We start from the raw sequence: 12,386 nt of genomic DNA, 5'->3' as shown, positions 1-12,386 counted from the left end.
TTTTCTTCTTTCTTTCTTTTTCTTTTTTTTTTTCTTTTTCTTTCTTTCTTTTTCTTTCTTTCTTTTTCTTTCTTTCTTTTTCTTTTTTTTTTTTTTTTTTTTTTTTTCTTTTTTTTTTTTTTTTTTTTTTTTTTTTTTTTTTTTTTTTTTTTTTTCTTTTTTTTTTCTTTTTTTTTTTTTTTTTTTCTTTCTTTTTCTTTCTTTTTCTTTCTTTTTCTTTCTTTTTCTTTCTTTTTCTTTCTTTTTCTTTCTTTTTCTTTTTCTTTCTTTCTTTTTCTTTTTTTCTTTTTCTTTCTTTCTTTTTCTTTTTTTCTTTTTCTTTCTTTCTTTTTCTTTCTTTTTCTTTCTTTTTCTTTCTTTTTCTTTCTTTTTCTTTCTTTTTCTTTCTTTTTCTTTCTTTTTCTTTCTTTTTCTTTCTTTTTCTTTCTTTTTCTTTCTTTTTCTTTCTTTTTCTTTCTTTTTCTTCTTTCTTTCTTTTTCTTTCTTTTTCTTTCTTTCTTTTTTTCTTTCTTTTTCTTTCTTTCTTTCTCACATTTGAGTGATATCACGTGTGTGTATATAATTTTAATATTCTTTCACGTTCTGTTTGCTTTAGATGCTTGCTGAAGTATTTATCTATTGCACCTTGATGTTCACGTTGCTTTGATGTTTTGTTGAAGTAGTCTATTATAGGCGTGCGCACAGGGTGTGCCAGATGTGCCCAGGCACACCCTAATCTCCGTGTGCTGCACAGATTGCCCCTGCTGCTTGGCTGCAGAGAAAGGCGTGCGCACAGGGTGTGCCAGATGTGCCCAGGCACACCCTAATCTCCGTGTGCTGCACAGATTGCCCCTGCTGCTTGGCTGCAGAGAAAGGGACTCAGGAATCTCTGTCCTCTGCCCCTTTCCCTGTCTCAAAGGTGAGATATCAGGGGTTGGTTTAGGCCCCTGATATCTCACCAAAGCCCCCCAATGGTGCTTCTAAAAAATGATAAAAGAAAATAATAAAAAATGATTGTAAAAAAAATTGTAAAAAATAAAACAGTCCATTGCCATATATATATATATATATATATATATATATATATATATATATATATATATATATATATATATATATATAATCTCTTATACACCTTCCCCGTTCTTCTGTGTGGCAGTGACACTGATCGTCTGTTCCCTGATATAGGGAACGACGATCAGTGATGTCACACCTACAGCCACGCCCCCCTACAGTAAGAAACACTCCCGTGGGCCACGGTTAACCCCTTTACGGCCATTGTCATTTTCACAGTAATCAGTGCATTTTTATAGCACTTTTCGCTGTGAAAATGACAATGGTCCCAAAAATGTGTCAAAAGTGTCTGATGTGTCCGCCATAATGTCGCAGTCATGGAAAAAAAAATCGCTGATCGCCGCCATTACTAGTAAAAAGAAATTAATAATAAAAATGCCATAAAACTATCCCCTATTTTGTAAACGCTATAAATTTTGCGCAAACCAATCAAACGCTTGTTGCGCTTTTTTTGGTAAAAAAAAAAAAAAATCGCAATAAGCCTTTTAAACTCTGGTGTGCCACGTTTATCTGCGTTTTTTGACGTTGGAGCGTTTTTACAGCTGGAAAAACTCCTCTCAGAACCCACTAGATTTGTTTTTATTAGCCCAAAAATTTCCCAGCCCAAAACGTTTGATAACCGTATACGTGTGCATAGGATAACATGCTGGAGAGTTTGACCGCAGAATAAAATGTCTGAAGCTAAAAAAACGGCCAGTGTGCGCGAGGCCTAAGGCCCGATTCTCACACCTATGCATTTTTAGTGCTTTTTTGCAGATTTGCAATACAGTCCATCTAAGGCTGGATTCACATCTGAGCGTATCGTTTACGGTCGTGCGTATTCACAGATTTGCATACAGCGTCGTCCGACGTTTTTGAACTTTGTCGTTTTTTATTTTAGCCAATAGAAAAAATGGTCATCTCCTTTCATCATTTGTTGCTATGTTTGTAGATTTTTTTTTTATCTTCTTCCTGGGTGAATGTTCTATTTCACAGAACAGATTAAAGCGACAAAATGCCGTAGAAACGCTTGTTGTTGCGTTACCAGGGATTCTCAAACTATGGCCCTCCAGCTGTTGCGGAACTACACATCCCATGAGGCATTGTAAAACTCTGACATTCACAGACATGACTAGGCATGATGGGAATTGTAGTTCCTGAACAACTGGAGGGCCGTAGTTTGAAGACCCATGCGCTAGACGCTTGAATCGAGCGGTTCCATTAGTTTCTATGGGAATACAAACGTTAAACGCCCAAATCCGCCCGATTCGCGTGACAAAAATAGGTCCAGAACTTGTTTTGAGGTTCAGGCGTTTTGGAGTGGAGATGTGAACCATCTCCATAGAGAATAATTTATTTTTTCCCCCTCTAGCGTTTTATAGCTTCAGGCTTCCAAAACGCTCAGGTGTGAATGCAGCCTAAGGCCTGATTCACACCTATGCATTTTTAGTGCTTTTTGCAGATTTGCACTACAGAACGTGTTCCATAGGAAACAATGTGAAATGGACTGTAGTGCAAAATGCAAAAAGCACTAATGGCCAGATTCAAGTAGGGCGCCGCATCTTTAAGGCGGCGTAGCATATCGTATTTACGCTACGCCGCCTTAAGTCAGAGAGGCAAGTACTGTATTCACAAAGTGCTTGCCTCCTAACTTACGGTGGCGTAGCGTAAATGTGGCCAACGTAAGCGCGCCTAATTCAAATGAGGATAGGGGGCGTGTTTTATGTAAATTACTCGTGACCCGACGTGATTGACGGCATGCGCCGTCTGTGTACATATCCCAGTTTGCATTGCTCCAAAGTACGCCGCAAGGATGTATTAGAGAACGACGTCCATACTTAACATTGACTAGGCCAGCTATATGATGGAATAACTTTACGCCGGAAAACGCCTTACGTAAACGGCATATGTTTACTGCGACGGGCGCACGTATGTTCGTGAATCGGCGCATTTAGGGATTTACATATTCTACGCCGAACTCAACGGAAGCTCCACCTAGCGGCCAGCCGAAATATTGCACCCTAAGATACGACGGCGCAGGCAGTCGTATCTTAGCTAGGTTTAAGTGTATCTCAGTTTGAGAATACACTTAAACTTACGACGGCGCAGATTCAGAGTTACGTTGGCCCGCGTAAATCTTTCTGAATCCAGCTATAAAACTGCATAGGTGTGAATCCAGCCTTAGGCTGGATTCACACCTATGCAGTTTTAGTGCTTTTTGCATTTTGCAGATTTGCACTGCAGTCCATTTACCATGGTTTCTTATGGAACACAGTCTGTAGTGCAAATCTGCAAAAAGCACTAAAACTGCATAGGTGCGAATCGGGCCTAATACTCCTGCAGAGCAGCTATGTATATTACCAGTGTGTAAACATTCTGTGTCATTGTATGACTTTGTAATGTGGTTCCTGGCTGCCCTACTTAGAGAGATTCATTCTTGGTGACGTGATCACTTTACATAAGGGCTGGAAGAAGAATGTGTGGCGGAGACTGCGGCTGTCACCGCGTTCTACCACATAGGGGGGGTAAAATTCACATATAGTGGCATGTTGTGACTTCTCTCATCACTGTGTTGCATGCAATGCTAGGGAAAGGCATTCGCATAATGCTGTGATTCTGTCTTATGGATTTACATTACAACCAGCGGACAGGGGGATAGTCGAAACAAAATTCAAAGGACATATCTTTAAAATGGTATTTGTAGAAAATAAGTTTTTTATTTTGCAACTTTTACACTAATTGCTGCCTCCTCCCACTATTGCAATGGTTTATATTTAACCACTTCAGCCCCAGAAGGTTTACCGCCCCCCACGACCAGGCCATTTTTTTATTTTTTTTTAAACGACACTGCGTTGCTTTAACTGACAGTTGTGTGGTCGTGTGACAACTAGAATCAAATAAAATTGATGTCCCTTTTTCCCACAAATAGAGCTTTCTTTTGGTGGTATTTGATCACCTTTGCAGTCCTTCTTCTCCTTCTTTTTTTTTTTTTGTGCTATAGACAATTTTGAAAAAAATAAAACTATAATAATAATATTATTATAAAAAAAAAAAATGTATGTATCCACTTCCATACTAGGCACTTACGCACCTTCCTGCCCAAGCCAATTTTCAGCTTTCAGCACTGTCGCAATTTGAATGACAATTGCGCGGTCATGCTACACTGTACCCAAATTAAATTTTTATCATTTTGTTTCCACAAATAGAGCTTTCTTTTGGTGGTATTTTTTATTTTTTGCGCAACAACTAAAAAAAAGGACATTTATGGAAACAATTAAGTTTTTATTATTTTTGTTAATAAGTAAGTTTTCTTCTTCAATTATGGGCACTCATAGGTGGCACTGATTGATGGACACTGGGTGGCACTGATGGCATTGCTGGGCATCATTAGTCAGTGCCCTTGTTGTCACGGATTGGCATCGACTAGGTTTGTTTTTTTTTTTTTTTGCTCCATTTGGCAACCTGGTGGTCCAGTGTGGGCATCCGAGGGAGGGCTGCGCTTATAAACAATCAGCGCGAACCCCCCCTGTCAGGTGAGCCGCCGATCGCCTCTCCTCTACTCGTGTCTGTCAGACGCGAGTGAGGAAGAGCCGATCAACGGCTCTTCCTGTTTACATCGTGATCAGCTGTGGTTGGACACGGCTGATCACGTGGTAAAGAGCCTCCGCCGGAGGCTCTTTACCGAGATCGGAGATGCAGGTACCTGTGGTCAGACGGTGGCCATCCATGATTCAAAAGCCGCGCCTCCTCCTCCAGGCTGTTCCGTGATAGGCGGAACACTCATTTTCCCAGCAGAGCCTCTGTCCAGTGTTCCGCCTATCACGAATGCCTTCTCATCGTCACCCTCGGGCGAGAGGACATCCGTGATAGGCGGAACACTGAACAGAGGCTCTGCTGGGAAAATGAGTGTTCCGCCTATCACGGAACAGCCTGAGGAAGAGGCGTGGCTTTTGAATCATAAATGGCCGCCGTCTGACATACTGTGCATACAGGAGAGGTAGGGAGATCATCGAGGCAGGGAATGGAATGGCACAGTGAGGCATGTTCCTAATGGCACAGTGAGGCATGTTCCTAATGGCACGGTGAGGCAGGCAATGGCACGGTGGGGCATGTAATGGCACAGTGAGATCTGAAAAAAGCCTGTTTTATGTCAGCGGTTGTTCTGGCTACCCCTCAGCTTCCAGACAGACTAGTATGAAGGGGGTATTCTTATACGGTGAGTATATCCCAAAACCAACATTTTAGCTGGAAAATTAGGGGGTCGTCTTTATATGCCGGCAAATACGGTACATTTATTTTCTTTTTCTTTTTTTCTCTTACCTTTTTATGAAGTGCAAAGGTGCACTCCTGTCCCGTGGAAAGGTACGCAATTTCCTCTTCTGCCTCACCCCCATCCCCCCCCCACCTCTGCTGCCTCCTGTGTGTGTCCCAGAAGACAACGGGGCCATTCAGAAAGCGATGTGTGATTCGCGCATGCGCAGTAGGAAACCGGCTTTGAAGCCCGAAGGCTCCCTTAGTTGCAATGGTGGCGCCTGCACCCAAGCCGATGGATGAATCAGCCTCGGGGTGGGAGCGACATCGCGGGCTCCCTGGACAGTTAAAGCGGGGGTTCACCCTATAAACAAAAAAATTTTTTTTTCTTCTAGCATACAATTAGGCATAGTAGCGCGAGCTACAGTATGCCTGCCTTGATTTTTTTTAGCGCGGTACTCACAGTGCAATCCTACATTGAAGATACCGACTCCCCGCGGGGAATGGGTGTTCCTATCCAGACGGAGGATGATTGACGGCCGGCTCTGGCACGTCACGCTTCTCCGGAAATAGCCGAAATAGGCTTGGCTCTTCACGGCGCCTGCGCATAGTCTGTGCGCAGGCGCCGTGAAGAGCCGAGACCTACTCCGGTAGTCTTCGGGGAGCGTGACGTGCCAGAGCCGGCCGTCAATCATCCTCCGTCTGGATAGGAACGCCCATTCCCCGCGGGGAGTCGGAATCTTCTATACAGGATTGCACTGTGAGTACCGCGCTAAAAAAATCAAGACCGGCATACTGTAGCTCGCGCTACTATGCCTCATTTTATGCTAAAATTTTGCTATGGAGGGTGAACCACCGCTTTAAGTACAGCATTTGTAGCTGGTGACTTTAAAATGAAAAAAACTTTTTGAGGGTGGAGCTCTGCTATAAACTCCCTGGTGCCTCCACCCTCGACCTGGCCGTTTCTACAAAGTTTAAAGAGGAGTTGCGCCCCCTCCACAAATTCTGTAGCTGCTGACTTTTACTATTAGGGCACTTGCCTGTTCAGGCATCCAGCACTGATTGGCTAAGGGAAAACGCCAGTGAATCCTTGCGGCGTCACAGCCAGTTTCCTACTTTGCTTGCGCGAATCGTGCTGCGCTCTGTGAAGGAGGGGGCTGAACCTCCGGCTCGATTCCTGTGACGGAAGTGGGTGCCTCTCAAAACGGGGTACCCGCTTCCCCCCCAAATGTGGCAGTGGAGGGGGGAGGCAGATAAGCGGAGCTCCACTTTATTACAATTTGGGGGGGGGGGGGATTGGTACTGAGCATGCATTTTATTTGAAGCATACATGCAATTGTGTAACAAAGCAAACAGTACGCAGCAATACAAGACACGAGAATTGGGGTCACACAAATGGAGACACAGCGAGTGTATGGCTGCAATTACTTCTTGGAACACGCAGAGATGGTCTGAAGCTTCTTTCATAGGATCTCATATTTGAATAGTGAAGATGTGTGATCTAAGCAACTTAAAGTGGAGTTCCACCCATAAATATAACATTACATCAGTAGTTTTAAAAAAATGTCATTAGTCCTTTACGAAAAAAAGAAGATTTTTTTTTTAGATGCCTTCAAAGAGTTGTTGCTAGGCAGAATAGTTAATCTTCCCACTTCCTGCACCTAGGTGCTTAATGCACCGCACAGACACCTGGGAATGTAGTGGGTGTAACTTTCCAGGAGTCTGTGCACTCCCCAGTCTCAAAGAATCATGTGACTTGGACAGCACAGGTGCTGAAACCTGATCTGACACTGCTTGTGCAGCACTGAGCATGTGCGAGATCTGCAAGGCTGAAATCCAGGAAGTCATACAGTCTGGCTTCATGATGCCCACACTTAAGATGGCCCCAGTCAATTTCTATTTTATAAAGTGTCTAAATGCTGTAACAACCTAACAAAACGGACCTTAGTTTACAGACTAACTTTACTAGAATACATTAAGCTTGTGTATTACAGGGGTATTTATATTTAAAAAGTGAAATTGTGGCTGGAACTCCGCTTTAACCTGTCAAATAATTGTGGGTGTCGGGCATAGTGATTAGATAATCTCAGAATCTGCAGACCTCCTGGAATTTTTACACATTACATTCCTTAGAGTGTACCAAAAAACATCAGCAGCGTCGTAAAATCGAGTTAATTTTTAACACAGTTAGTTGGGATAAGGAATGTCGTGTGCTGCTTTTAATCAGTTGCTTGGAAATCGCAGCATTTATGTAAGTAAAGAGGAACGGTACTTGTCTCCCCCTAAGCAATGTCAAGTCCAGAAGCTCCATCAATGGCACCAACATCTTCTCGCTGGCTTCTTTTGAGTTGGGGATCTTTGGCCATCTTAATTATCCACCTGGGATGATATAACTCGGATGTTGAGCTGCACGATTCTGGCCAAAATGAGAATCGCAATTTTTTTTTTCTTGGAATGAAGATCACGATTCTCACGGCGTAAAATCTTTTACATTTATAAAAAAAAAAAAAAATAGGCTAACTTTACTGGCTAGTTTTTTTGTTTTTTTTTTGGAATTCATTAAAGTAATTTTTTCCAAAAAAAATTGCATTTAAAAAGACTGCTGCGCAAATACAGTGCAACATAAAATATTGCAACAACCGCCATTTTATTCTCTAGGGTCTCTACTAAAAAATTATATAATGTTTGGGGGTTCTAAGTAATTTTCTCGCAAAAAAACTTTAAAAGAGCTGTGTGAAAAAGGTTTGGTGTTTAAGTGGTTAAACATTCCTAATTTACATACAGAAGTTTATTCCTTTGATGTAAAAGTCAATGTTGTCCTCCCCCCTACTTGACATTTTAATGTACTGAGCACAATATGACTCCCCCTCCCTTACCCCTCTAACCGAATATTTAGGAATTTTGAGTCTGTATAACTTGTATATATCGATAAGACTGTTCTTGAATGTCTTGACGCTCTCATGTGTACCGCCTGTACTGTATAAGCCTGTAATCGCTTGATTGAATGAATAAATATTCCTTCTGTTAAAAAAAAAAAGTCAATGTGATACAATGTTTAGACTTAACTTTCCACTGATAAAGAATGTTTTCAAAACTTGGCAGGCTGCCCAGACTTTGACTTTTGGCTGAGAGCAGAGGGGAAATTCTTTGCATACCAAAGTGCACAGAGGAAATTATTTTCATGTCAAAGATCGTGAAACCCTGTGTCAAGAATCGCAACGGGAAAAAGATTGCGATAACGATTCTTGACGATTAATCGTGCAGCTCTACTCGGATGCATGACGGAGGAGTCCCTTCTTTCCGGCAAATGCCAGAATTGTATTTAATGCCTCATACACACTGGACGTTATAAAAATGGCAGTAGCGATAGCTGTAGAAAGCTGTAACCGTAGAATGAGGTTTCCTGTGTGGTGTGTTTTTTTTTTTTTTTTTTTATTTTTTTTTTTTTAAGCTGTTGCGTTTTTTTAGCCCTCGTCCCCCCTTTTTTTTTATTTTTTTGCAAAACTTCTCCCACAAAAGCTTATGGTTTAAAAATGCTGAATAGCCACGTTTTATCAGAGTTAGAGCGTTTTTACAGCTGAAAAACTCCTAAAACCCATCCAGAAGACGCCCCTGCCAAAAAACGCTGATAACAGCCTATTAGCCAGATTCAGAAAAAGACTGGATTAACTTTGTGCAGGCGTAGCGTATTGCATATACGCTACGCCGCTGTAAGGCAGAGAGGCAAGTGCTGTATTCACAAAGCACTTGCCTCATAAGTTACGGCGGCGTAGCGTAAATGGGCCGGCATAAGCGCGCCTAATTCAAATTGTGAAGAGGTGGGCGTGTTTTATGCAAATAAACCATGACCCCACGTAAATGACGTTTTGAACGAATGGCGCATGCGCCGTCCGTGGACGTATCCCAGTGCGCATGCTCCAAATTACGCCGCAAGGACTTATTGGTTTCGACGTGAACGTAAATTACGTCCAGCCCAGTTCACGGATGACTTACGCAAACGACCTAAAATTTTCAAAATTCGACGCAGGACCGACGTCCATACTTAACATTGACTAGGCCAGCTTTTTGGTGGAATAACTTTACGCCTCAAAACGCCTTACGTAAATGGCGTAGCTTTACTGCGACGGGCAAGCGTACTTTTGTGAATAGGTGTATCTCGCTGATTTACGCATTCTAGGCGTAAATCAGCGTTCACGCCCCTAGCGGCCGGCCTAAATAGACAGCTAAGATACGACGGCGCAGGCCGTCGTATCATTGCTAGATTTAAGTGTATCTGATTTTGAGAATACACTTAAAGATACGACGGCGCAGATTCAGAGTTACGACGGCGTATCTACTGATACGCCGGCTTAACTCTTTTTAAATATAGCTATATGTGTACAAGGACACTTAGGATAACATGCTGGGGAGTTTACTGGCTGCAGAAACAAACACCTGAAGCCAAAAACGGCAGCTGCAAAAATGTGTGCATGAGGCCTAACTGTGGCTACTGCAAACAAGTATTAATAATTTACAAATAAAAGCACTAAAAAAATAAAATACTTTACCCATTTTAATTTTGCACATGTATTTAAAAGTAAATCCTTGTTTAATCCATGGCTTTGTTTTCTCTCTCCTTCAGATTGACTTCAGACACTTTGGACTTTCATCATGGAAGAGACGGAAGGCCAGGCGGTGCTGCTTACTTCCTCTAGCCCTGAAGAGGCTACTAATAAATCCAGCATGGGCTCGGACAGTCCTCGGGATACCATGCAACTCAAGAAAGAGATCTCACTACTCAACGGGGTCTGTCTTATTGTGGGCAATATGATTGGCTCAGGGATTTTTGTGTCTCCTAAGGGAGTGCTCATTTATTCTGCCTCTTATGGGTTATCCTTGGTCCTCTGGACTGTTGGTGGTATTTTCTCAGTGATTGGAGCTCTGTGCTATGCAGAACTTGGTACCACAATTGTAAAGTCAGGAGCAAGCTATGCATATATCCTGGAGGCTTTTGGTGGATTTGTGGCCTTCATCAGACTGTGGACTTCTCTGCTCATCATAGAACCCACTAGCCAGGCAGTTATTGCCATCACTTTTGCCAACTACCTGGTACAGCCCGTCTTCCCTACCTGTGAACCTCCCTACGTGGCCTCCCGTCTCATTGCTGCTGCTTGCGTATGTACGTATTTTATTTGTATTTTTTTCTTATGTGGTGTGCTTTGTTTTATTGCTGCTTGCCTATGTACAGCTTCCTCCCCTTTTTTGTGTGTCTGTGTGCTTTGTTTTATTGTCATATTACAACATTTTTAACTTTAAAGGGTGTGTAAAGGATTTTTTTTTTTTTTTTATCTTAATAGCTTCCTTTACCTTAATGCAGTGCTGTTTTCATGTCCTCATTGTTCGTTTTTGCTCTCAAGTTGCTGTAATTCTTCTCTGATCTCCACACTTCCTGGTTGTCTGTTTCCTGATGACCACAGTACTGGGAGCTTTCTCTCTGTGGTCACTAATAAAGGAGGTGTGATTGATGTTGTGGGGTTTTAGACACACACACACAGTAATCAGTTTCGTTTTCCAAACCATCACTGCCCCGTATTGGCTCTGTGGCTCTGTACATCACAGAAGCAGTAAACAACATGCAAAAACTAAACTAGAAACTGCAGGCACATTATATGATTGATTTTTATCTATTGTTAATCTTTTTTTAAAAGGAATCAGTTAACTATTATGTCTCTATACCCTGTAAACAATCAGTCATTTCAGCAAAAAAAAAAATTCCTTTACAATTCTTTTAAGGGCTCGTTCATATGGGCGGTAAAAAACGTTGGTTGGTTTTAGAAAGGCTCTTATAGTAAAAAATCAATACCAAGTGCTTAAACTAAATAATAGACAGCATTTATTCCTACACATTTGTAATTTTAGTTTAATGCACTAGGTGGCACTGTTGAAGATTTGCATTGTGTTCATATTTATTTAAAGCGGAGGTTCACCCATAGCTTACACATTTTCCCCTTAGCTTCATGCTCGTTTTGTCTAGGGGAATCGGCTATTTGTAGTAAAATATGTGCAGTACTTACCCGTTTACGAGATGCATCTTCTCCGCCGCTTCCGGGTATGGGCTGCGGGACTGGGCGTTCCTTCTTGATTGACAGTCTTCCGAGAGGCTTCCGACGGTCGCATCCATCGCGTCACGATTTTCCGAAAGAAGCCGAACGTCGGTGCGCAGGCGCAGTATAGAGCCGCACCGACGTTCGGGTTCTTTCGGCTACTAGTGACGCGATGGATGCGACCGTCGGAAGCCTCTCGGAAGACTGTCAATCAAGAAGGAACGCCCGCTCCCGAAGACCCATACCCGGAAGCGACGGAGAAGATGCATCTCGAAAACGGTAAGTACAGCTCATATTTTACAACAAATAGCCGATTCCCCTAGACAAAACGAGCAGGAATCTAAGGGGAAAATAGAAAAAAAACCTGAATTGGGTGAACTCCCGCTTTAAGGGAGTTGGCATAGTAGTGCCACCCAAACAGATGTAGTCAGATATTTAGATGGTATAATTCATATTTCACATGCTGTAAATGGGCTCTATATGACTCAATGGAGGTTATTTACTAAAGGCAAATCCACTCTGTACTACAAGTGCAAACTACAAGTGCAAAGTGGACTTGGAAGTGCAGTCGTTGTAGATCCGAGGGGGACATGCAAGGAAAATAAAAAACAGGATTTTAGCTTGCACGTGATTGATGATAAAATCAGCAGAGCTTCCCCTCATTTTAGATCAACCCCTACAGCGACTGCACTTCCAAGTGCACTGTCTGTGCAATTTCAAGTGCACTTTGCTCTTATAGTTTGCACTTGTAGTGCAAAGTGGATTTGCCTTTCATAAATAGCCCCACATGTTTATATAGTTCACCATGGATGATGGGAGTATACACATGAAAGAGTAGCAAGATGGAGGATATATTTCGGTGTATATATAAAGGACAGAGTTCACCAAAAGTATCTGCTCCAGAAGACGGTGCATTTTGATGATGAAACGCGTTGGGCGGGACTTCTGGTTGAGTTCAGAACCTGTGTTTTGGAGTGCATGTCGGGTCTAGGTAGAGCAGCGTTTCCTGATTGTTTAGTG

General features: G+C 42.2%; 1 protein-coding gene across 1 annotated transcript in view; it reads left to right on the top strand.

The window, feature by feature from the left end:
• SLC7A6 (solute carrier family 7 member 6) overlaps positions 1-12,386 on the top strand; it is an 82,510-nt gene that overhangs the window by 16,955 nt on the left and 53,169 nt on the right. The window contains exon 2 of the mRNA XM_040329113.1: positions 9,905-10,441. Within this exon, the coding sequence (XP_040185047.1) occupies positions 9,934-10,441 (508 nt within the window). The 5' untranslated portion in view covers positions 9,905-9,933. The remainder of the gene's footprint in view (positions 1-9,904; positions 10,442-12,386) is intronic.

The sequence above is a fragment of the Rana temporaria genome, chromosome 11, assembly GCF_905171775.1.
Source record: "Rana temporaria chromosome 11, aRanTem1.1, whole genome shotgun sequence".
Lineage (NCBI taxonomy): Eukaryota > Metazoa > Chordata > Amphibia > Anura > Ranidae > Rana > Rana temporaria.
Note: the sequence above shows the minus strand (reverse complement) of the source record. Positions and strands in the feature narration are given on the sequence as shown.